Consider the following 27905-nt stretch of genomic DNA (forward strand, 5'->3'; position numbering starts at 1 on the left):
TTACTTGACCGAGTTTGAAATGCACCTACTTAACTTGCTATCAACCTATCATTATATTAGGGGACTTCAATACAAATCTGCTTACGAAGAAATACGATACTAAGAAACTAGAAGACTTGTTTTCCTCATGTGACTTGACTGTCCTTCCCTCAGACCCTACTAACCATGTACGTACTGCCAACATTTCCCACATCTGAATAGATCTCAAAGTGACTAACAACCCTCAGAAAGTGGTAACCCACAGACAAATTTCAGTACCGGCCATGTCCACCTACGATTTTATATTTCTTGTGTACTCACTTCGCGTTCCAAACTATAAACCTAGGTATATAGCATGCAGGAATATGAAAGATATTGACATGCATGAATTAAGACACTATGCCTACAATCTTCTGTGGAGTAGCATTTTAAATCTGACAGACATTGATGCAAAAATAAATATATTTAATTCGTTAATACACAATCTATACAACAAACATGCACCGAAAAGACAGATCATGATATCCCACAAACCTAATCCATGGCTAACCTCTGCAGTTAAAATATGATGTGATGGTCTTTACCGACATTACAAACGTACTCAGGACCCAAATGACTATGAACAGTATAGAATAATTAGGAATAAAACTAAACAAATCATCCGTAACCTTAAATTTGAGCCATGGACATAGGAAAAACACACGAACAGCTTCAGGTACCTGACATTCTACTCGACGATTTAAGTCTTGTATTCTATTAAATCCAAAGCAAGGAGTGTTGATGATATTCCTATGACTTTCATACATAAGATTATTGGCGCTCTTCTACCCATTCTAACCCATATTTTTAATTACCGTCTCAAAAACGGCACATTACCGACAATTTGGAAGTACGCCAATGTAATTCCACTTCCTAAAAACCCAGGTTCGAAACTCCCATCTGATTACCGTCCCATTTCGATTATTCCTGCTCTCTCCAAATTGTTAGAATGGTTGGTACATGTGCAAATACTGGAATACCTTCAGGCCCACTCTCTTCTTGACCCGCTTCAATCTGGCTTCAAGAAGGGTCATAGCACAGCAACTGCCTTACTCAAAGTGACTGAGGACATCAGACAAGCAATGGACAAAAGACAAGTGACAATACTCACACTCCTTGACTTCAGCAGTGCCTTTGACACGATAAACATCCAGACATTGTTGATGAAGCTCAAACCGTTTTTTGGTAATGCTGCTTTAAAATTTTTCACCGCATATCTTACAGATCATATGCAACGTGTTACAGTACAAGATACTGCTTCTCAGTGGCGACTCCGGAAGGCAGGAACCTTCCAAGGTTCTATTCTTTGTACCCTTTTGTTTGTTCTCTATATTAAAAACATCTCCTGTAAAATAAAGTATAATAGATATCACCTCTTTGCCGACGACCTCCAAATACGCGATGCTACACCCTCTGAAACGGCATAACGACATTTTGCCACAAGACGTAAAGATAAAACTACTCCAAACTTTGTACTACCAATACTTGACTACTGCGACATTGTCCACATTGATGCGACCCGTGAACAAACTATGAAACTTCAACGAGCATTGAACTCTGGTCTTCGATTTGTTTTTAACTTGAGTTACGATGCTCACATAACCCCTAGCTACACATTTCTTTCCTGGCTGAAACCCGAGAGGCGAAGGAAATTCCACGTACTTACGTTGATATATTGAACTCAGAAGGAGTTCCATAAATTCCATTTATTATCCTCATTCCATAATTGTAACACTAGATCTGGCACTTCCCTCACTATTCCCGTCAACCACTCTTCAATATATAACAGATCCTTCATTGTGGCTGGGTCAGGACTTTGGAATTCACTCCCAGCTGCTGTCACGAACTCAAAACTCAATATCGAAATTTAAAACTGCATGTAGAGATTACCTGTTGAATAGCGCTGATTATTTCGTGTGAATGATGGCGTATGATAGGTTGTGTGATTATTATTATTATTATTATTATTATATACAGTGTAATGTACATAATATTTAGCATCTTACTCATGTGCATAGATCACTTTTATGGCCATACTTATATTTCCATTTACTTTATTACTTATTGTGCTCTCTTTATGTATTGCTTATTTTTTCAGTTTGTATCTTACTTTTTCATTATGACTTTGTCTCTTTCTCATTATCTTTATGCTCCGAATTTTATTTTATTTGTTGAACTATGCTTTCTTTCTTCATTATATGTTGTTTGAATCTGTAATTTTTAGCTAATCTTTGATTTTATGATAGAATAGTACATTTCTTTTATACATGTCATCATCCAGCTGTAGCCGGGTAGGGGCAAATATGGTTCCTCTCCACTTTCTTCGGTCTTTCCACCACTCCTCCTTCAACACTGTGTCCCAGTCCAGGTTTCTTTCTATAATGCTGCGTTGGATGGTATCCTTCCATCTCAATCGTGGTCGTCCACGGCCTCTCCTTCCTTGGATTTGCATTTCCATCACCTTTTTTGGCATTCTTTCGTCGCTCATTCGCTTTATGTGCCCAAACCATCTTAGTCGGCTCTTCTCTATTCTATCATTCATTTTTCCCACTCCAATTTCTTCCCGGATTTTCTCATTCTTTATTTTGTCTCTTCTGCTCTTCTGTATCATACTCCTCAAGAACTTCATTTCGGCTGCCTGTATTCGACTCTCATCCTTCTTTGTCATTGTCCAAGTTTCTGCTCCGTAAGTTGTTATGGGTACGTAATACATCCTGTACATAGTATCCTTTGCTTCCGTTGGCACATCTTTGTCCCATAACATGTTTCTTACACTATGATAGAAACAACTTACAGCTTGAATCCTTTTACTAATCTCAGCATCCAGTCGAGCATTCTCCATTAATTCACTTCCCAGGTATTTAAACATTTCCACTACTTCCAGGGGCTTGTCTGCAAGTCTAATCTGACCTTTCCCTTCTTTCTCCCCTCTAGTCATAACAAGGGTTTTACTCTTTTCTACACTTATTTTCAATCCACATTCTTCAATCTTCCCATTCACCACATTCAACTTTTCTTGAACCTTCCTGTCGTTTCTCCCCAAACCACAATATCATCTGCAAATAACATCATGTTCATTTCTCTTCCTCCATATGTTGCTTTTGCTGTTCTCATGATGTCATCCATTACTATTGTAAACAGGACTGGTGATAGAACACTTCCCTGTCTCAGCCCACTAGTTATTTTGAACCAACTTGTCCTGCCAACTTGTGTTTGCACGCAACTACAACATTCCTTATACAATGCCATGATCATTTTTATTAATCCCTGTCAAATTCCTTTTTGCACCAGACTGTCCCAAACTTTCGTCCTGGGGACACTGTCGTATGCCTTTTCAATATCAATGAATGTCATCACCATCCATCTCATTCCCGTACTCCCAATGCTTTTCCATTAGTTGTCTCATAATGAAAATGGGCTCTATTGTTGACCTTCCACTTCTGAAACCAAACTGATTTTCCTGTATCTGATTCTCAACCCTCAACCTTATTCTTTTATACATGTATCATCTGTAAATTAATTATGTGGTTAAGTGCAAGAGAGGGCCACGAGCCCTAACTTCGCCACTGCTAAATGAATGAATGAATGAATGAATGAATGAATGAATGAATGAATGAATGAATGAATAAATAAATACATTGAAGTAAAATCTAGTAATGAAAGTATTGTCCCCCTCGATAGGCACCACCCACCACTGCGGTGATCATGTTTAATAACAGGCATTCGTATGGATTAGCAAAGATATTTCATAAACAATGTATAGAAATTGCTAACAAAACAGATAATAATAATAATAATAATAATAATAATAATAATAATAATAATAATAATAATAACAACAACAACAAAATTCTGTTTAATTCGCACGGAATTAACAGAATTCGTCATCATCATCATCAGTGTACAGTTCCAGTTTCTCGGGTACTGTTAATGAGCCTTTTCCACTTCTTCCTGTCCATATACAACTTGTCATGGAGATCATCATCCACTGTCTATCCTCTGATAACTAGATCAACCTTGATCACGTCCATCTATCGGGTTTTAGGCCTTCCTAGAGGTCTTTTTTACCGAGCTCAACAGCTGCAGTCGCTTAAGTGCGGCCAGTATCCAGTATTCGGGAGATAGGTGGTTCGAACCCCACTGTCGTCATCCCTGAAGATGGTTTTCCGTGGTGTCCCATTTTCACATCAGGCAAATGCTGGGGCTGTACCTTAATTAAGGCCACGGTCGCTTCCTTCCCAGTCCTAGCTCTTTCCTGTCCCATCGTCGCCATAAGACCTATCTGTGTCGGTGCGAGACGTAAAGCAAAAAAAAAAGGTCTTTTTCACTCTACCTGTCTTTCCAAATTGATTCTGGCTGTTCTTGTAGGCTCCATCCTTATCACATGACCGTACCACCATAGTCTGAACATGCCGATTTGGTCTAATAGAGATGTCTTTATTCTGGCTTCTTTCCTTACCTCTTAATTACTTAACTGTCTATCTTGGTCTTCTGGGTGGTGGATCTAAGAAATTCATCTCTCATGCTTACAGTCTTGATGAACCTCTTTTTGTGAGGGTACACGCTTCAATACCATAGGTCAATATTGGTATGAAATAGCTGTTAAACATCATCAGTTTGGCCGGTTTTGGAATCATGTCATCCCATAAAAGTGTTCTTACTTTTGGTAGAATTCTGATCCCCTTTGCACTCTGTTTGTAATTTCCTTTCTGACTAAATTATCACTGGAGATTACAGTTCCAAGGTAAGGAAAACTATCCACACTTTCTAGCTGGTGATCTCCTAGTTTTACACTTGCTGGACGCCCTTCGTTGTTGACTGCCATCGCCACTGTCTTGGTCTCACTGATATTGAGGTTATATTCCTGGAACTGGGATTTCCATACGCTGAGCCTGGTCTATACTTCCTCATCTGTTTTACCCCAAATCATGATATCATCAGCAAAGGCCACTGCATTCATTCAGTTCATCTAACTTTTCCTTGACATTCTTCATTATATTGTCCACAACAGTGATGAACAGTACTGGGGACAGTGGACATCCTTGCTGAACTCCACTCTTGGTCTCAAACCATGATGATCGACCTTCCCAAATTTGTACACAGCTAGTACAGTCTTTGTACAACATCTGAATTTTCCTTACCAGTCCTTCAGGCAAGTTTCTTTTCCTCAGACACTCCCTGATCTTATCTCTTATAACACTATCACAGGCCTCTTCTATATCCAGGAATGCAATAACCAGGTTCTTGCTTTTCTCCCAATACTTTTTCATCAGCATGTGGGTGCTAAAAATTAGATCCATTGTTGATCTGTTACTCCTGAATCCTTATTGCTCCTCCTCTAACTGTGGTTCAATGATGGTTCTCAATCTCCTTTTTACGATCTTTTCTAGCATTTTTAGCCCATGAGACAGCAAGGTTATTCCTCTATAGTTGGTGGGTTTCCGCCTGCTGCCTTTCTTAAACAGGGGAATTATAATGCCCTTGCTCCAATCTGCAGGTATTTTGTTACCAGTCCATATGGCATTTAGTACTCTGTGCAGCCACTGTATACCCTGGATGCCTGCTGTCTTTATCATGTCCACATTCACTTCATCTGCACCTGAAGATCTTCCTTTAGGCATAGATTTTAAGGCTGTCTCAGTTTCTGTCCACATGATGGGAGATTCTTCATTGTAGGCTTGGATTTCTGGTTCTGTATTTTGTTCTTGAACTGGTCTATTAAGTAGGTGGTCAAAATGGTTCTTCAGGACTTCTCTCATGTCAATTTCTAACCTAACCAGATTTCCATTTTCATCTTCATGTGCCTTTACGGTATTCATTGGTTTCCTTTTACCTTTGATAACACTATACAGTAGTCTCTTATTGCCTCTGCTGTCTTCCTCCAGTTTCTGAGTGAATATATTACATGCCTTGGTCTTTTCTTCTGTAACTGTTCTTTTAACGTCCAATTTCTTGTTTCGGTATAATTGTTTGAGGTTTCTGATCTTTGCCTCGTCTCTAGTAAGATCCAGTTTACTTTTCACCTGATCCCTTTCTTTCTGCAAGAGATTTCTTTCCCTGATTGCTGTTCTAACTCTTTCATTCCACCAAAGTGTTTCCTTCTCCCTTATTTTCATACTTGTCTTTCCACAAAATTCAGTTGCTTCCTTAACCAATGTGTCCCTTAGTCTGGTCCATTCTGGCTCTCCATTTTTCCTTTGATCTCTTGGCAGCAGGGTTTTTATCTGGTTCTGATACGCAGTTCTCTTATCTGTTTTCTGGAGTTCCCATACTTTGATTTTTGGCATTTTCCTGTTCTGTACTATTGGCACAAAGAAGTTTCTCAGGTCCGCTACTAATAGTCGGTGGTCACTGTCAAGGCTCTCGCTGGGTATTACTCTGACATCTGTTACCATTCTCCTCCTTTCTTCATCTGAGATGACATAATCAACTACAGTCTTTTGTAGTCCATCCCAACTGTACCGTGTTATCTTATGGCTTTGTCTCTTGTTGAACCAACTATTTTTCACCATCAACCCATTCCTGATACAGAAGTCAAGGAGATGTTCACCTTCCATATTTCGTCCACCATATCCATGAAGTCCCATTACGTTACCATATCCTGTTCTATCCGTCCCAATCTGTGCATTCAGATCTCCAATAATGAATTAACAGAATCAATAGATATAAAAAAATCAGGAATATATTGCTTAACATGTCAAAGAGTGCACTAGAGAATACATTGCACAATGGGGAAGGAGCTTGGAGATACGATACAAAGAACATGCAAATACGGTAAAGCATAGAAGGTTTTCAGCAATGGGAGAACATATTCAAGAGCACAATCATCAATTTTAAAATGTGGAGAAAGATATCAGGGTATTACATATAGTTCAGAAAGGTAAACTTAAGGATATTATGGAAACATTACAGATTTATTTAGCACAGAAGGAAAGAAACGAATTAAATTTAAATAGCGTGTCGAACGAGGAGAATATACTATTTAAATTAACAAGAAAATGCATGAGGAGGAAGAGAAGAAAGGAAGAAATAGTCTGAAATATCATTATCACGAGTGTCCACCCCCTCCCCAGTTAGTTTTCCCTATCATTCAAATTAACTATGGCCGGTAGCACCCAAGTTCCCCCCTAACCATCCTCCATATGCACCACTTCTCGGTGGCAGGTTCACATTTGTTTTGAATCGTGAGACAACCAACAGAAGTGAAGGGCAAGGTGGATGAACAAACTTTCAAATAGAGCAACCTGACAGAGTAAGTCTGGCAAGTGTATATAGAAATATTCCTGTCATAATCCTGCAATATAGGGTATTGAGTTAATAATCTTGTTTAGGTTTCTGGTTTGGGAGGCAAAACAATCAGTTTCCAATACACATACGGAAGAGTAGGAGATAGATCCTGGTATTGATGTACAACTGGCTAGCATGTTGCCCCAAACGATTTAAAAAAAAAAACTAAGGTCAGGGTCAACTATGTTTTAGTGTGTACAACAGAATATTTAGGAAGTCAATTGGAAATTTTCTGAGATTAAAATGGAATATTCTATTAGGGTTGGATTTTAAGACAGGCTTTTTTTTTTTTAATATAGTTTTTTGTGGAGTGAGAAGCTACCACTCTAGGGAGTGTTCGAGGACAAATGGTTATATACGGAAGTAGGCGCAAGATTTAGCAGACGTAAACTCTGAGTTGGAAGATTTCAGTAATTTTTAAGAGATGCTGATTTTAATAAATGAATTATTTGTGGATAATTATTTTTTTTGCTAGGGGCTTTACGTCGCACCGACACAGATAGGTCTTATGGCGATGAAGTTGTGGATAATAGACAAAGCTGATGTTTTAATAAGATTGTAAATAGAAGAATGTAGTTTTGAGTTTATTTACAACACACTTTTTATACCAATTAACCCATTAACATACTAATTTTAATGTACTGAGCATGTGCATGCATACCATTTTTTTCGTGCATAAGATACAGTTTTACGCTACTAAGATTTAGACATGTAATCCGCAACATACTGAATTTTAATCATACCCTTGTTTGATGTGATGAAGTGTAGCATCCAGAAGAACAATTTTTGTTAAGTTTTAATGATGTGAAAAACCCTAAAACACTCCAGGAAATGCAAAGCCACCAAATACTTTCAGAATCATATCTCATTACACTTTTCTTGCCTGTCTTGCTTTCAACACAGTCACGGCATGATTTAGGGTTATAAGCCTTGTGAAATGTTCCCAGTGAACTCATACAGGGTGAGCTGGGATTTTTTTTTCTGTGAATAACTGATCAGCAAAGCTGTTTCTTTTAGTAGCTATCTCATCTGCTCGAGTTTCTTTTTGGGTGTCCGGAAGTGCAGCTTGCGGAGAACAATGAGTTCCGCTTTATACATTTTTTCCTTTACTCTTTGTCAGACTCTGTAGATGAACGGTGAGTGTGTTGGTTTTCGGATACAATGCTCCTGGGTTTGATTACTGGCCAGGTCATTGAAATTTATGTTCTATTGGGGCTAGGTGATAGGGCTTACTCGAAGTGTACCCTCTTTTTGAGGTATCAATAGTAATGGCGGGATACATTCAACTTTGAAACGTCTTGTATTTAAAGTTCTGGCTGATGGGGGAAAATACCACTCTTAGTCATCTAGCATGTCGTTCCCTTATTCCACTTTTTCACCCCATAACACAACACACTCATTGTGAAGTAGCTCTACATGACTTAAAGCTGATACAGAGCAGCGAGAGAGTTCATCTGGCACAGCAAATAGGCCAACCGAGCAACACCGCTCGGCCGGTACGCTGCTTTCTTTTCTCAAAACCACTCAGTTAAATATAAATCAATATAAAATCAACAACTCCAAGCAGGCAAAAAGCAGTTTTAATTTTAGCCTGACATTCTTATGAACTCCGCCACTGGGAGATACCACGGAAATCCCAGTGCCAGTCCCAAGCCTGGACAAAGGAGGAGGGTCAATGGTTGGTTATTGAGTCTCAGTGTGGGCACCAATGCCGAGTGGGTGTCTACGGTAAATACTGAGAAATGCTCGAGTTGGAGGGTTTGCCTACCGACGTAACCAGCAAATCCTACTCCCTAAGGAGATGGGTGAGGGCGAGTATCCGGCGCCTTAAAACAGGATGTTCTCAGCTATGGTATGGTAACCCAGAAAGCTTCCCTGGTCCTCCGGGTTGGGGGTTGTGCGCAGGGCTAACACCCCAGCCACGTGAAAAAAATCTTGTTACGAGACTTACCTACAGAGATAGCCGGATTGATAAATTTATGACGACTAAGCGAGGAAAAGGAGAACTAGATGTTATTTTTGGAACCTGGAATGTGGTAAGCATGCAACCGAGAGGGAGCCTTTAGGAATTTGAAGGAAGTTTTAAAGAATTATAAGGAGTCGATTGCTGCACTGCAAGAAATCAGGTGGAAAGGTGCGGATATTATGGACTCGAAAAATTACACCATCTTCTTCAGTGGGGGTGATAAAAACCAGCTGGGAACAGGATTCATGGTAGCAAATGAAGTGAAGCAAGCGGCTCTGGGATTCAAACCCATGAATGAGAGACTGCGTGCCCTATGCTTAAAGTTCTTCGTGTTTAACATAACAGTATTCTGTGCTCATGCTCCTACGGAAAACTCAAGCAACGATGGGAAAGATGAATTCTACAGTGTACTTGAGAAAGAATATGCAGCAGCTCCAAGACATGACGTTAAGATTGTTCTAGGAGACATGAATGCTAAAGTAGGAAGAGAAAAAGCATTTAAACCAACTGTTGGACTGCATAGCGTCCACATGGAAAGTAATGATAACGGACTTCAGCTTGTAGACTTCGCAATAGCACACGAGATGACTATCTCCAGTATGTATTTCCCACGGAAGAATATTCACAAGGTAACATGGAAATCCCCCAATGGAGAGACAGAGAATCAGATTGATCATGTTCTTATCGACCAAAGACACGGGTCGGACGTTATGAACATCAGGACAAAGAGGGGGGCAGGTGCAGACTCGGACCACTATCTTGTGATAATGAAGTACAGACAGAGAATAGCCAATATCACGAAGACACAGGGAAAGAAGTCTTTGAAGTTTGATGTACAGACACTGCATAGAGATGACATGAAGAAAGAAAGCTATAGGGAAGTGGTTGCTGAAAAGCTCAGAGGTTGAGAGCAAGACCTAGAAGGAGCTACAGTGACTCAGCAGTGGAAAGTATTCAATGATACTTTGAAAAGTGCAGCCGCAGAAACGGTGGGATTTCAGAAACCTGTGAGGAGAACAATGACGAGTGTCAGACAGCAGTCCTAAGGCGTAATGAAGCAAGAGAAAAAACACTGCAGCGAACAACAAGAGCGAGCACTGAGAGATTCCAACAAGCTAGACGAGAGGTGAAGAAGGTACTGAGGACGAAGAGAGAGTGGGAAAAAGAGAAGCTACAACAGATCGAGGAAATGCAGAACAGAAAGGAGGTCAGAGCCATGTTTCAGGGAGCTACGGAAATTAAGAAGGGATTCCAGCCAAGGACAGTATGTTGTAAGGATAAAGTAGGCCACTTGATTGGAGATGAAAATGGGATAATGGACCGGTGGGCAGAATATTTTGAAGCCCTTCTGAACGCTATAGAGGAGAATATTCAGGAATCGCAAGAGCAGGTGGGAGATGGTCAGTTGGTTGTAGACGGCAAGGAGGAAAACGTGCCTGAAGTGGCCTTAGAAGAGGTGAAGGAGGCAATATCCCTCATGCATAATAACAGAGCGCCAGGAGAAGATGCAATTCCAGCAGAGCTTTTCAAGTATGGTGGGGAGGAAGTTTGTAGGAAGCTGCATAATCTCATTTGTGCAGTGTGGGAAAACGAAGACATACCAGAGGATTGGAACCTAGTGGTCATCTGCCCCATCCATAAAATGAACGACAAGATGGTATGTAGCAATTACCATGGGATCTCCCTTCTCAATGTGACATACAAGATCTTCTCAAAAGTGCTAGCAAGGAGATTAGAAGCATATGCAAAGAAAGAACTGGGTTAATACCAGTGTGGATTTCGACGGAACAGGTCAACAATTGATCACATCCTGTCATTACGAGTAATTCTGGAGAAGTGCCACGAATATAACGTCAGCGTGCATCAACTCTACGTTGATTATAAAGAGGCCTATGACAGTGTCCATAGACCCAAGCTACGAATGGTGTTGGAGGAAATGCAGGTACCAAGAAAGATTATCAGTCTTGTGGAAATGACATCGAGGAATACCAGAGCTAAAGTGAAAATCCAGGGGAGGCTGACCAGGGAGTTCCCAGTGCGAGGAGGGCTTAGGCAGGGAGATGCTTTGTCGACGACCCTGTTCAATCTTTGCCTCGAGCATGTCATTAGGAAAATACCACTGAACCCTCGGGGTACCATCTACAACAGGTCGCTTCAGTAAATGGCATTTGCGGACGACGTTGTCGTTCTTGGTAGGAACACACGAGAGTTGACGGAGGCACTACGGTGCATGTGTGAAAGTTCGAGACACCTGGGGCTGAGAATTAATAATGAAAAGACAAAGTATATGGTGAGCACGAGGGAGAAGGGAAGGTTGAAAGGGGTGAGAGACCTGGAATGGGAAGAAGGAAAGCATGAGAGAGTTGCAGAATTCAAGTACCTGGATGTCATGGTAACGGAAAACAACTTAGTCAGTGCAGAGATACAAGCACGCATTGTAACAGGCAGTAGATGCTTCTATGCATTTCACAAACTATTGAAGTCCTCCGGTCTATCTAGAAGGCTTAAGCTCACTGTGTACCGCACCACAATACAGCCAGTAGTTCTTCATGGATGTGAAGCCTGGACACTTACGGAAAGTGATAAGAACAGGCTCCGAGTATGGGAAAGAAAGGTGCTGTGGAAGATCTATGGGGCTGTATGTGAAGAAGGCGAATGGCGCAAACGAACAAATCAAGAGGTGTACCAGCTCTATGTTGCAGTAGACCTCGTTGCAGAAACGAAGAAGAGACACCTGAGCTACCTGGGACAGGTGGTGAGAATGGAGGAGGAGAGGGTTCCCAAGAAGGCCCTCGAGCAACATCCTGAAGGCAGAAGGAGGCAAGGAAGACCTAGAAAGAGATGGTGGGACGATGTCAGAGATGATGTGCAGACGTTGGGAATCCAGAACTGGAGAAGGTGTGCGTCAGACAGAGATGGTTAGACGACAGCTGTAGGAGAGGTCAGGGTCCTGCATGGACTGTAGCGCCAGGGGAGTGTGTGAGTGACATTCTCATGACCTTTATAACAAGTCAGACTTTTCACTGCTATGATCACCCAGTAATGAGAAAATATTGTTCCACAAAGTTTACAACAACCTTTTTCACAAATATCAGATGAAATTAAACTTTGTGTACATATCAACAATAAGTTACTTTAAGACACATTACAGTTTTGTAACTATTAGATCAATGCTTTTAAAGGTATGAATTTTCAAAGTGAGCATTCCATTGGAAATGGAAAAAATACTGGCACTTTCTTTGTTCAATGTGTGTTAAAATTTTTACTGGGTATGATAAAAATTTCTACTCCACATAATTAAATGTAGAATAAAATAAGCTAAATTTTGGTGCATCTTGTTTCCATGTGGGACAAAGGATAAATTTTTATTAACGTATTAATTCGGGTGTCTATACTTTTTTCCAAGACATTAGGTTGCATAAGTGACGCACGGAGTTCCCCACTCTGCTTGGGGAGCTCTTGAAACTACTTGCACCTAGTCGTGCGCACAAGACTAATGCATACAGCGTTGCATGCTCCAACTTGCCTCACCTTACCTCAAGCTGTAAGCTGCACGAAAAAAAAGGCACCGTCTAAATGCGCCTTAATGTCAGGAGCATGGATGGGGCTACAAAAGACACATACAATGCTGCAAACCTAAAGCTCTACTACAAACCAGACAGTCTGGGAGGAGGAGGAGGAGGAGCAGAAGACAGAAGAGAAGATGATAGCAACGAAGAGGTCAACATCTTCAATAGAGAGCCAACTGAAGAAACAGTATCCCCAGAACATCATGTTGTCAACACAGAGATTTGTGAAGAATGAGATGGAAATGAAAAACATTTCAAATACTTATGTCAATGGTACGAGAGACAATTAAAAGAGAATGCGCTTCTCAAGGAATAAAATCATACTCTAATTCTGGCAAGGGAGTTCAAACACGAGCAGAAGGCAGCCTTGGAAAGAGAACTTTCTCTCCCACGTGAACAAAAAAATCAATGTATTATTGAGAGTACATTGATAAAAGCAAAAAAGGAAAATAGATCATAGCATAATCTTTTTTTGGGGGGGATGCACCAAGAATATGAGCCCTTATTCAGCGCTCAGGCCAATTAATATGACAAATTAATGGATAAATTATAAATACATTGAAATTATTGCCTGCATAATTCTATAACTCATTCTGCAACATGTGGTAACTAGACCGAATGCTCATGGTGCCAAATGCCTGGAAGGATTATTAAGCTAAGCTCTTTCTGTTTTGAGAGAAAGGAAGGGTAGCCGTGGTTTCAAGCCAGTACAACCTCGACAGAGTTACTACATATTTGAAGCCAGGGGAGAAACCCAGAAGGACAACGGAAACATTAACGGACAAACTACGAGACGCCCGGCATGAGGCTAGGAGTAGGCATACACTGAGCTGACTGGTGCAGACCGTAAATGTCTTAATTTTGAGGTGAATGTGACAGATGCACAAAATCAGCCTAATAAAATTATAGCATCATTCTAATATTCAAACATGGTAAGACCAGGTGCGACTTGGGGCCAAGAATGAGGGTAAGATGAAGCAAAAATGTGAGTTAATAACTACGCAGACATTAGGTAAGAGATAGTCTTTGGTTTTTGGTACAATCATCTTACTTGTCCAGTACGTCGTCCACATGTGTATGTAAGTCTTTATATGTTACATGGTGTTGCTGCGCAGTTAAGCGACTTTGCTCTTTGCATTAACAAACTTAAGTCAGATGCAAGAATTTCAAGATACTCATTATCATAGGAGTCAGAGAACATATAACTCGGGAGAGGAGAATTTAATTACGGAGGAAAACTATTGACTTTGTTCAGAGAGTTCAGCATTTATAAAGTATTTGTCAGTGAGACAAATTGTTTGCTTACAATGAAGGGTACCAAACTGTTGTCAATGACTTTTGAACAAGACCAGCTTATTTATGTTTCTGAACATAAAAAGAAACATTTGGTGCAATTTGACGTGCTATGGACTGCTGGAAGTGGAAGGAGGGGGAGGAGAGAATGGAGCCCAAAAAAAATAGTAGACACACAAACAGTCTGCTAGTTACGTATTAGAGGTAAATGTGACCTGTTGTATGCACAAGCTGCTACAAAATGAAACCAGCTGTGGTCATTAAGTTGTTAGAGATTTCATCAGTATTTCGGAGGAAAAGCCAACTAGGGTAGATCGCATAGTTGACAGGTCAGAAAACAGCTACTTGATGAAGATGTTCTTGTTGAACAGTACAGAACTCTTATGGTAGATGAAAGTCTCCGATGAAGATTATATTGAAAGTGATTTTGGGGATGATCCACCGCTAGAGCAATAAATGAGATGACTTCAGAAAGCGGTCCAGAATTATGTGGCAGTGATGAGAGCAGTGGTTCCTCATACTATCCATCACCACAAAAAAAGAATATAAAAAAAAATTACCTGGCTGATGCTTACAAAATCTGGACGAAGCAGCCAAGATGAAATGATCTCCCACAATAGTGCCCTTCTGGAGTAGCCCTAGACATGCCCCCTAGAGTCAAATTCACTAACATATTGGCACAAAAGAGACAAATAACAAACAAGACAGTTTTGCAAAACTTCAAAAAGATGCTGAAACGTCATGGCAGAAACAGGAAGGTGCTACAAGAAAGAATAAATAACGAAGTACGTGATCAGTTTATAGCAATGTGAAAACAACCTAGAATTATACACGACTGAATGCTATGAATCTGGGTGATGTCTTTTATTTAAAGCACAAATTGATCCCAAAAAAAAACCACTGTAATATCCAAAGCTTCCAAATCGTGGCTGCAGCTATTCAAGAGAAAAACACAATTGTTTCTTGCAAGATCACGCATGAAGTTGGCAGATTTATTGGTGATGCTACTGACAAAGAGAAAGCTGAGGAGTTTGTTACAGAAGTAAGGCATTTCATTGAAGAGTATTATTTTACACCAGAGCAGATAATTAATGCAGATTAGTCAAGATTTTGTAAGAGAGTTACGTTCTGGGAGAACTCTTGCTGATATCCCTTGATATAACAAGCGCTTTTGATAATGCCTGGGGCCTAAAATTCTATCCCAGCTAAAAGGAAAGCAATGTCCTTAAAACTTACATACAACACTACAAGCATACTTCTATAATCGAAAAGTTACACTCAAAAATGGAAATGCTGTCACTACTAAATATGTCAACAAGGGGTGTCTACAGGTATCAAGCTGCAGCCCGGGATTTTGGAATATCCTATAAGATGATCTCCTACAATTGCTTATACAACTACAAAACATATGTTCTCATATCAGCCTTGATCTCTTCTCATGGGAAACTTATGACTTGGTCTAATGGGGAAGGATGATGGAGGTGTGGGGAGGTTTTTCGGATTAGCTGGTATGCCATGTCGATATTCTGATTATCCAGACAGTTATAAATCCTAAAATGTTGTCTCGGAGGGGGGGGGGGGGGTGCTTAAAAAGTATTTTAAAAACTTGTCCTAAAAAAAATATTGTTAAAACATTTTTTCTTCGAATTAAGAAGATAAAAAAATCTTTTAAGTCTGAAGTCTTTTTTTAGGTCCTGCTCGGAAGCGTATTTGAAAAAATACTAACTTTTACAAACTAATTACGTAAGATGTAATTAAACTGTATTTAAAACTTATCCTTATCTAAAATACGATTAAAACATTATTTGTCATCTTCCAATTGGGGAGATAAAATCTTTTTTTAAGTAACTTTCATGCTTCTGCTCAAAAGCAGGTTTGAAAAAAAACTGGTTAACTTGTTATAATTTTATAGTGGATAATTTATAATACAATCAACAACTGACGCATGAAAAATGTTGAAGTTCTGTATGGGGTATCATCATCCTCAGGTGAGGCAGTGAAGCTACAAAAAAATGTGATGCAACTCGCTTATGTCAAATGACACATTCCGGATGAAATACAACTACCACTACACAATGCAACTGTCCACATATCAGACTGAGAAACCACCATAATGGTTTATGTATGTGAAGTGAGGGACACACCTGGTATGTCAGAGTCAATGTGAAGCACCTTCACGGAATGTCTGTGTTGGTGTAGGGGAAAATCCTTGGTTATCAACTACGAGATCCTGGGTTGGAATAATGGTATCGGCAATTGTGTAACTGTTTTCTCTGTTTGTTTCTTGCTTTCCAAATTGCTTTATATTGCATCAACACAGATAGATCTTATAGCAACCATAGAATAGGAAAGGCAAGGAGTGGGAAGGAAGTGACCAGGGCCTTATGTAAGGTACAGTCCCAACATTTGCCTGCCATGTGAATGAGGAATTGCAGTAAAACATCTTCACGGCCGCCGACAGTGGGGTTTGAACCCACTATCTCCCAAATATCAGTTGACGACTACGTGTCCTAAACCGCACAGCCATTTGCTTGGTAATTGTGTAAATGCACCATACTAACAGTCTTTCTATTTCCACTCCGAATACTTGCAATGAGCGGGTAGTACCAGTTAGCTCCAAGGAAGCATACCCGCTTGTCTTTTTAATAATAATAAACACTTTATTAATCATCATAATTAATAAAGATACAGCACACAAACTGTGCATTGAATAAACAGAGTTTGTCATATGTACTGTCACTTCTCACTATTACGAAAGTTCACAATAGATAATCCCCGGTTTTTGCATGTGATAATGTGATATCGACTGCAATGCTCATTGCACAGCTTGCAAACACAGGTTTCGTCGGGGTCATGGAAGTACTCGGTGTTGCACAGTTTATGGTGATACCCATGGACCGCCATTGAGTTAACGAAATGTCGCATGTTTTGATTGGTCTTTGTCCATGTTCTATTCATCATCGCCTCCGTTGAGTAGAAATCGAGCCAGATTTCTTCCCTCTTCTTCACTCTGTCCTGCATTAATTTTTCCCAAGCATCTGTGGATGGAAACCCTCACTTCATTCGGAGGTCCTCGATGAAGAAGGTTTCCTTTGCAAGCTCATATGCAAGCCTTGATTTTGTGTATTTTGATATTCCCAGTGTAGCTTTCAGGAAGCGCGACTTGACTGCTTCAATTGTCTTCAGCTCAGCCAGACCCAATTTATTCTATATAATGTCCAGTCCATATGTGGCAATTGGCGCAATTTTTGCATCGAATAGTTTCATAGTAGTTTCTAGTGAAAGCTTGGTAATTGTTTTAATATCATATATTGCTCTGGTGGCCGCCGTTGCTCTAGACTTTATGTGAATCCTATAGGTTGTTGCTGTTGTTTGCATGGTCAGTCCTAGATACTTAAATGTATTGACAGTCTTGAGGACTGTAGATCCTTGGTATATCCTGTCACTTGCGGCCTCTCAGCCACCTTTCTAAAATGTCATTTTCACTGTTTTCTCTGTGTTAATTTTCATCTTGTTATCTTTTGCCCACCTGTCTAGATTGTCTACAGCTTTTTGCACATCATGTAGGGAACTTGATCCAATGACCATATCGTCTGCATATAAGTATATTTTCAAATCCTCTATTCCTTGCTGAGTAACCTTTACCACATCGTACGTCGCAATGTTAAACAGCAAGGGGCTTAGTGGGTCTCCTTGGAGTACTCCGTTGGTCTGCATGATCAATTTCGAAGTCGCGACTTGGTCATCAGTTTGTATGTAATTTGTCGTCAGTATGTTACTTATCAGAGTCGCGAGCTTGTCTTTCCCCATTATTGCTTCCAGCTTCGTGATTATTAGTAGTCTGCTTAACGTGTCGAAAGCTTTTGCATAATCAACAAATACTGCATGGAATTTGCCTCTCGGATGTCTGAGGGCTTCTTCAATGTCATTGATGAGGTTGTTAATGGCATGGAGGGTGCTCCTTCCTTTACGGAATCCAAACTGTTCCTCTGGGAGTTTGTGTTCTACTGCGTCTGCAACTCTTTTTGTGAGAAGCTTTGTCATTATTTTCAGCATGCATTTTTCTATAGCTATTCCTCTATATGAGTTCGGGTCTGACTGGTCGCCTTTTCCCTTGTACAACATTTTCATAGTCGAGGTTATCCAAGATGTTGGGATGTTGCATACTTGTAGACAGAGGTTCATTAGGTTTGAAATCACCAGTAATAGTGTTTCTGATGAGTCTTTATGTGTTCAATGTATATGCCATCGGGTCCTATGGCCTTCTTATTTTTAAGTGACATAATAGCTTCGTACACCTTTTCCTTTGTGAACAGGTCAGTTGTTATGATCCTGTTATCGCAGCCTCAAGTATTGACGTCCTCATCAATATCTAGTATATTCCTAAAGTGATCTTCCCATGTATCCATTTCTATCATTCCACTCCTTGTTTTTTATAAACTTCATTAACCTAATGATTCATCCAATAATTTGATGAAGATCCAATTTTCACTTTGGACAATTTTAGTTAAATGTGAGATAATAATGATTGTATTCATGTCATAAATTTTGGTTTTATTTAACATATGCATTTTAAACCCATGTACACAGCATCTCAAGAAAAACATTTTTACAACTTTTTTTTAGAATAAAAACATTTTGTATTATATCAAGTTCATATGTTCTACTCTAACAAGGCCTTGGACTTGACCTTAAGATTGTCAGTAGGCTGAAGATGCCCAGAAAGGGCAAAACATGTACCCGAAAAGTGTATGTAATTCATGTAGAATTTAATCACTATAAACTGCGAATTGTATTGAATAGGTGGATACAGTAAATTTTATTCTTGAAAGAATTGACAAATTTGGCATTGTGCTTTAAATTATGTTAGTCTTGAAAATGACTGTTTTAGATATGACTGCATGCCTCTTTCCAGTATCCACTGTCTTGAACACTTGTCGGGGCCAATGTGGCATTGACTCAACAAGCTTCCCAAAATACACTGACTGACAGTGACAATGCAACACCAAGGAGGAGTGGTTCGAAAGGGATGAAAGTTGGGGAAAAAACAGAGACGGCACGGATGAATAATTGATGTTTATTTCAAACCGATGTGCAGGTTACACAATGCGCACGGCATCGACTCAGTAGGATGTAGGACCACCGCGAGCGGCGATGCACGCAGAAACACGTCGAGGTACAGAGTCAATAACAGTGCGGATGGTGTCCTGAGGGATGGTTCTCCATTCTCTGTCAACCATTTGCCACAGTTGGTCGTCCGTACGAGGCTGGGGCAGAGTTTGCAAACGGCGTCCAATGAGATCCCACACGTGTTTGATTGGTGAGAGATCTGGAGAGTACGCTGGCCACGGAAGCATCTGTACACCTCGTAGAGCCTGTTGGGAGATGCGAGCAGTGTGTGGGCGGGCATTATCCTGCTGAAACAGAGCATTGGGCAGCCCCTGAAGGTACGGGAGTGCCACCGGCCGCAGCACATGCTGCACGTAGCGGTGGGCATTTAACGTGCCTTGAATACACACTACAGGTGACGTGGAATCATACGCAATAGCACCCCAAACCATGATGCCGCGTTGTCTAGCGGTAGGGCGCTCCACAGTTACTGCCGGATTTGACCTTTCTCCACGCCGACGCCACACTCATCTGCGGTGACTATCACTGACAGAACAGAAGCGTGACTCATCGGAGAACACGACGTTCCGCCATTCCCTCATCCAAGTCGCTCTAGCCCGGCACCATGCCAGGCGTGCACGTCTATGCTGTGGAGTCAATGGTAGTCTTCTGAGCGGACGCAGGGAGCGCAGGCCTCCTTCAACCAATCGACGGGAAATTGTTCTGGTCGATATTGGAACAGCCAGGGTGTCTTGCACATGCTGAAGAATGGCGGTTGACGTGGCGTGCGGGGCTGCCACCGCTTGGCGGCGGATGCGCCGATCCTCGCGTGCTGACGTCACTCGGGCTGCGCCTGGACCCCTCGCGCGTGCCACATGTCCCTGCGCCAACCATCTTCGCCACAGGCGCTGCACCGTGGACACATCCCTATGGGTATCGGCTGCGATTTGACGAAGCGACCAACCTGCCCTTCTCAGCCCGATCACCATACCCCTCGTAAAGTCGTCTGTCTGCTGGAAATGCCTCCGTTGACGGCGGCCTGGCATTCTTAGCTATATACGTGTCCTGTGGCACACGACAACACATTCTACAATGACTGTCGGCTGAGAAATCACGGTACGAAGTGGGCCATTCGCCAACGCCGTGTCCCATTTATCGTTCGCTACGTGTGCAGCACAGCGGCGCATTTCACATCATGAGCATACCTCAGTGACGTCAGTCTACCCTGCAATTGGCATAAAGTTCTGACCACTCCTTCTTGGTGTTGCATTTGCTCTGTCAGTCAGTGTATTTGTCTAAATATACTTCCAAAGATCCACAACGTCGGAGTTCCCATTAGACCCATAATAAATTATAGATCGAGTCCTCTTTACAAAGTGGCACAGTTTATTCGGAAATTGCTTGAACAACATTATAGATTCACGGCTAATAAATCAATCAGGAATACTATAGAATTGGTTAATAAATTGAGGGATTTTAAATTACAGCCCTATCATACAATATATTCGTTTGATATTGCTAACATGTTTCCAAGCAGAAATGCCAGTAAGCTACTACCGATCATCAATAAGAATTTAAAAACTCAGTCACCTAAGCGAATTGGAAATACAAGATTTTATGGACATACTAAAGTTGCTAATTAACAATAATTACTTTGTCTTTGACAGTGTAATTTATAAACAAAATGAGCTAGCAATGGGGTCCCCTGCCTCGGGGATTCTAGCTGAAATTTATTTGGATTTTTTGGAGGATTCTGTAATAGATAACGGAAACATGTTTAGTAACATACATTACTGGTCTAGATATGTAGACCATACGTTCGTAGTTCTAGATGAGCGGATAACAGATGCGACTGCTACCTTTGAGAAACTCAATAGTATAGACCCATATATTAAGTTCACATTTGAATCAGAAAAGAACGGATCAATTAATTTTTTAGATTTAATTATTAATGGACAACCTTCAACCTTTACGTTTAACATTCACAGAAAGCCCACATAGACTGATATTATCATAAGACAGGATTCAGTACACCCACAAGCCCAAAAGAGAGCTACATATATTAGTCCAGTAGATTGCGCTTTTAGGTTCCCAATGTCTAAAGCTGACTTGAACAAGGAGTTGAACACCATCCGCTCTATAGCTTATGCTAATGGCTATAAAGGTCCTTTCATCGAACGTGTAATCAGTAAGATTAGACATTGTCCGCAAACCACGCTAAGCAGAGATAAACCCAGTCATAATTCCTATTCAACCTTCACATTTAATGACAACATTTATAATGTCGCTAACATATTTAATAAGAATGAAGTAAAGATATCCTTTCATACCGATAATAGGAGTACTGAGGTGTTACATAATTCAGCCACTATAAATAAATCCAATCCTTATCTCAGATCACGAGTATATAGATTTCAGTGCAATGACTGTGGGTGCACCTATCTCGGGCAAACTGGGCGCAACTTCAAGAAAAGATATGCTGAACATGTTAATGCTGTGAGATATAATAGATTCTCTGTAGTAGGCCAACATGTCCACGAATTAAAACATAATTTCACAAGCTTGGAGCAAAACATTCAGGTACTAGAGACTTTAAGTAAAGGACTTTTGCTGGATGCTACTGAATTCTGTTATATCCATCTAGACTAGTATTTCAATGCAAATCTCAATCTAAATGATATATTCGAGACACCGAAAGTTCTCTTTGATTTCCTTATAGCATTTCTCAAAAATGTTCAAATTCCAAACAAGAGTTTAATTTTACATATTATGCACAAGTTTTCTCTACTCGTTTCGTAGTCCACGCCCACCAGATCCCCTCCACACGACCGCTCCACACGCCCTACTTCTGCCTACCCCCATCGCCCCTCCCTTGTCTCGTCCAGATATGCATACCTGACTCGAGCTGTTCATTGTTATTTACATTACGATAAGTCTACGGCCTATGGGGTGAGTCTTGCATATATTTATATTATCGAGTACAGTCTTAAAACTTTCTGCTTCGAATTGCTATTGGTGTTTTTTTATTTTTCACAGGTTTCACATCTGAAGTGAGAAACATCGTTCCTGTTTACATCTTAAGGAGTTATTTATATGTTTCCACCTCATAGGCCTTAGGTATAGAAGAACTCCGCCATACCCAAATTTTATTCAGCAATTTATATTCACGATTATTTTAAGATGACTCTGCAGTTTATGAATCGTAGTTGAATTAAGGTGTAAAAATGTTTTAAGACACAAGCTATTTTATTATTGTAAATTGCTCACCAAATTTATTGAGCAAGTACTGTATGTCCACAGGGACATGAATCAACTTGAGAACTATTATTCAGCATTCAGTATATGTTTGACTCGCAAGTCTTCAACTTGTTCAATAAGGTTTTATTTTGTTTTAATGTAGATTTAATAGGGTTTTAATATCACATACCATTCAATATTTATCATTAGTTTTATAAAATTGCCTATTTTCCGATTTCTTTTTACAGCTGAGAATTTTACGCATTTTTGCGTCGAAACTAGTACTGAATATAATTAGAATGTTGCAATTACATCTATAAACATTATTATCATTGTATTGAGTAGGTGGACATTAAAGGTTAATTCATTGTAATTTTAAGTAGACCGAGCTTGATAGCTGTAGTCGCTTAAGTGCGGCCAGTATCCAGTAATCGGGAGATCGTGGGTTTCGAGCCCCACTGTCGGCAGCCCTGAAGATGGTTTTCTGTGGTTCCCATTTTCACACCCAGGCAAATGCTGGGGCTGTACCTCAATTAAGGCCACGGCCGCTTCCATCCCATTCCTAGGCCTTTCCTATCCCATCGTCGCCATAAGACATATCTGTGTCGGGGCGACGTAAAGCAAATAGAAAAAAAATTAAGTAGATAGTCATTGAGAGAGAAAGAGGAATAAGTGAAGGAACATATGATAGGTTGAACATAATGGAGGGTATGTGTGGGAAGAGGGAGCTTCAGAAACAGGAAACATGGACAAAAACAAAAACATATAAGGACAAAGACGATCTCCACACCTTCATACGCCGATATCTTCAAATAAACAGACTCTGTCATCAATCCCAATTCTTCTAAATCCATCTTTTCTCAGGCCCCACAACGCTAGCTTCTGTTTCCCAGATTCATCAGGAGGGCGGGTATCAACACTCACTGAGCAGTCATCTTGACAGATCTTCAGTCTTGACAGGGGAAGTGTAGGATGATAAGATTATTAAAATCATGTCCATAGTTGAGTTTGGGTTGTAAACATTATGTCACAGGTCGTTCCTCCCCTCCCAACAAGGCTGCTGTCATTGTCTACCGTTTGCTTCATCGCGGGTGCGTTGACACATGTTCTTAGCTACTATTCAAGTCATATTTCTTAATTTTTACGGCTTAACACACCAAAATACAGGACAAATAACCAATGAGTGTTTGTTCTGACACTTATTCCTAGGTATCTGTACACTCCATCGTCCTTTCTAATATGCAGACAGTAACTAAGTGTACCAACATGATCATATTTGTTTACATCGCTTCCCATGTTTGGTGGGACAAGTGATATACAAAAAAATCGGAAAAAATGAAGCAAGAATACTTTTAGCAAAAATAAAATCTACTAATATACAACATTTCTGCTTTGGCAATGAAACATACCTTGCTCCTGAAATATCTCAGTAAGGAAGTTGGAGTCCAGTGCCTGAGATATAAGAGTCTGAATGTACACTTCGAAGTTGTCTTGATATTTTGCAGTGTCCTTCATAGATTTCTCCAAAACATCCCTAAAATTGAAATAAACAAGATTAACAGTGCAGGTTATTTATAACACTGTATAATACTATTCTTCTGTATGGAAGTTATATAGATTTCTCCAGACCAACATTTTAATTTAAAAAGCAAATCAAAGCAGACACACTTTCAGAGATCACATATTCATTCACTAAAGAACAACAATGCCACTTCAGACAATTCTGAAAAGGGCTAAAAATGCATGAAAATATATCTGTTATTAATGTCTTCAAATGCAACGCAAGATTAAACGTTATGAAGTTTCAGTTCCAACTTTCAAAATACAAGAACTCACTAGTTCACTTGGAAAGATCTATATTCCTGAAGTTACATACTGTGCCATTTCACTGTTCCCAACAAGATCTAAGTGGAACAAAAATGGAGTTCAAGTAATCAGAACGTCGATAATAAAGCGTCAGAGTACTACTATGTGCCGAAGGAGTAATGTTTTCGTCAAGCACACAACGTGAAAGGAGCATAGAAGGCGGTGGTAAAGAAAGACGTGAGGAGATTGTTAAGAGTTATTATTAAAAACTTAACATTTGATTCGCAGAAGGAGAACACTATGGACGTACTCAAGAGGAAGGAAAACATAGTTTTAACAAAATAATGGTCATAAAATAGAGAGAAACCTTTATCCACAGACTGTTTTATGAAAATATTAGCGTTCGAGAATATCTCACTCCGTGAAATTAAATTGTATTTTTGGAATATAAAGACTTCCAGATCGCTACGTCACGATATCTACCTAAGACGACGTATTAGCCGATACATTCAATTCCCAGAGGCTACATAGCTGTAATATCGACAGGGAGAGAGAGAGGAGAAGAATATATATACACATATATTTCCATATTCCAATTGAAATATTCATTTTTACGCATTGCAAATTTTAGAATATTTCCAAGGTCAATTTTTTAAAAAGCAATATTTCTATACCATATTCAGATGGTAGAAAAGCATATCCATAAGATGACGACATTAACCAAACTAACGTCTTGTTTTGTTCTGATTGGCCGAGAGACCAGCAGCAACATGCATTAAAAAAATGGAGGCGAAGCTACCTAGGTTACGGCGACACGGCATGACGTTTCCAACCCATGAGGACTGATAACCAGCCGAGACAGTCCCAGATGCTCCCAAACAGATGAGGGAAATGCCGTGAGCTGTGCCCGCATGTCCATCCACCCGAACACGAGATAACAACGGGGAAATCAGAGCAAAGATAAGTTTCTTTAAGTCAATGCTATAAATGGAAATTTATTTATTTTTCAAAGTGCTATTCTAACTAATGTCAGTGAGATGGTAGCATGGAGACGAATACCATAGTTAGGTTAAAGGTCGATAGGTATTCATCGGACCTAAACGTCAAATCCATGTATAGGATGTCAACCAGTGATAGTGAGATAACCCGTTCATAATGCTATCAATGTAACAGGAAAGGAGGTTAAATTTTTATCTCTCGGTGAATTTTATACGACGTTGTGATAAACACTAGGCTTATGTGAGAATTTATGACATCAAATAATAGTGGAAATAAGATTTATGTAGGATATGCTTGCTAAATAGAAGGATATGGTAATATTTTACGGAATTATTAAAAGATTGAGACTATAACAGAGTAGTCAGGTAAACGGTCAAAGATGACAGATATACGTCGAGTTGGAATGAATTAATGCGTTTACTATAATGTGAAGTGTTATATGAGATTAATAATGTGAAGTGATGTTTTTATATGTGAATAATGTTATGAGGTTATGATGATTAATGTTGGTGATTATTGTTCACCGTAAGTGAGGTCATAGTTTATTTTAATGAGGATAGTATTTCAAGTTACGTATTTTTGAGATGATGAATGAATTTAATTTGTCTTCAATCGACCGTTGATCCTTGAATAAGCCATATGTTGTGTAGGATACGATCTAATAATAGAACTAGATGGTGTGCAGAGGAAAGCAGCAAGGTTTGTAACAGGGGATTTCAGGAGAAAGAGTAGTGTATCAGAAATGTTAACGGAACTTGGGTGGGAAACTTTAAGTAAGAGAAGCGAGAAAACTAGACTTACAGGATTATATAGAGCCTATACAGGAGAAGAAGCATGGGGAGATATCCGTGAGAGGCTTCAGTTGGAAAATAATCATATTGGTAGAACTGACCACAAGTACAAAATTAGAAGGAATTTTAGTAGAAGCGATTGGGGTAAATTTTCTTTCATTGGGAAGGGCGTGAAGGAGTGGAACAGTTTACCAGGGGTAGTGTTTGATCCTTTTCCAAAATCTGTACAGATATTCAAGAAGAGAATAAACAACAACAGAGATAATAAATTAAATGTTAGAGGGCATTCAACCAGTGCAGGATATTGTAAATAATAAAAGTGTGTGATTAAATTAATTCCATCCCCTGGTCTAAGGAGTTTGGACAGCCCAAGTAGGGGACTGCCTGTAGGGGTGAAGTACAGTGGGGACTTCGAGGGCCCTGGGACCGCTACGGTAGCTGTGAAGGCCCTTCAGGAACTCTGAAAAGTGGTGGCAAAAGGGGCTCTGGTTAAGACGCAGCAGGTCGTTATGCTACTTAGGTTCCAAAATGAGTAAAATATAAATATGTAAATAAATTCAGTGTTAATTTTAATCTTATACCAGTTGTATAGTATTATTAGAAGTAATTTCACATACCGTACTGTATATGAGTTGACTATGTTTGTAAGATATTATAAGTAGAATTTTGTAAACAATATAAATTTATTAAGGATGATGTGTGTGTTTAATAGAAAAAATTATTAGCGTAAATTGTATAATATTGTATTCTAGGAAAATTTTCTTCGTCTCCTGTTAATTTAAAATTTAGTGCTTGACAATAATGTATTTTAGTGTACCATTTGCCACCGAGGTAGACACCTCATTTGCAAATAAAGAGATTTTGATTTGATTTGATGTCCGTATGTTAATATTTTAATTGTAGATCATCAAATAGTCCCTGATGAGGAAGATGATATGAAATTAACCTACATCCATGTGTTTCTTCTGATTGTAAGAATTTTATCACATATTAGGGAAGCTTTGAGGTTTATTCCAATGCATTGTCCTATATCACTGGTGACTTATCTTCACAACTAAGGGTTGTTGGTAGTAAGCAGAGTCTTCTCACAAGCTAGACCACCCAATTACGGTATTATTAGATTGAGAGATGGTCAGATACACTTGATAGCACAATTTTATGACAAAGATATGCACTAGAAGTAATTAATGCTCTCAAATAAGAGAACAATTTGCATAATTTCTAGATATGATGTTTGATCATAATATTTTAAAGAATATAATGACTTAAAGGGCTTATCTTTGTCTCTATAAGAAGATATACCAAGAAATTTGAGAACGTGTTTGAAAACTGTGATACATATTAACTGTTTTAAATATTTCTGAAGACATTTTCTCATGTCAATCTGGTTGTGTATTTGAGCACAAATAGTTCGAATCAAGCAAAGTTACTTTATTGCAAGGAATTAATGAATATTAGATAAAGCAAGTAGGATTTTCGGAATAATTTCACAAGAATTTATATAATGAAAGTTGTGATCCTAATTTATTTGTAGCCAAGTATGGAAGCTGCGTCCAACATTTAAAGACTCTCAATCTACAACAGTGTATATATTGTGATTCGATATAATTTTCATTCATTCGATTAGATGCATCTAATGTCTTTTTCAACCTAAGGTTTCTTTTCAATCAGATAGTTTACAATCCAATGTTTTTCAATTAATGTCTTTTAGTGTAATGTTTTCATTTTAATTATTCCAATTTGAGATTTTGTTTTCAATTTAATATTTCCTACTTAGTATGTCAAGATAATTTCAAGATATCTCAATGCTTCGTACTTACCGTTTCAGAG

At 39.5% G+C, this 27905-nt stretch overlaps 1 protein-coding gene across 7 annotated transcripts in view; it reads right to left on the bottom strand.

Annotated features, from left to right (window-relative positions):
* Positions 1–27905, bottom strand: part of LOC136864547 (serine-rich adhesin for platelets) — a 709539-nt gene that overhangs the window by 217054 nt on the left and 464580 nt on the right. For all 7 annotated transcript variants that reach the window (XR_010859329.2, XM_067141675.2, XM_067141673.2 and 4 more), the window contains exon 7: positions 23889–24013. Coding sequence is in view for 6 of the 7 variants with exons in the window: in XM_067141675.2 (XP_066997776.2) it covers positions 23889–24013 (125 nt within the window). In the remaining variant the exon portion in view is untranslated. The remainder of the gene's footprint in view (positions 1–23888; positions 24014–27905) is intronic.

This window comes from Anabrus simplex, chromosome 2 (assembly GCF_040414725.1).
Source record: "Anabrus simplex isolate iqAnaSimp1 chromosome 2, ASM4041472v1, whole genome shotgun sequence".
NCBI lineage: Eukaryota > Metazoa > Arthropoda > Insecta > Orthoptera > Tettigoniidae > Anabrus > Anabrus simplex.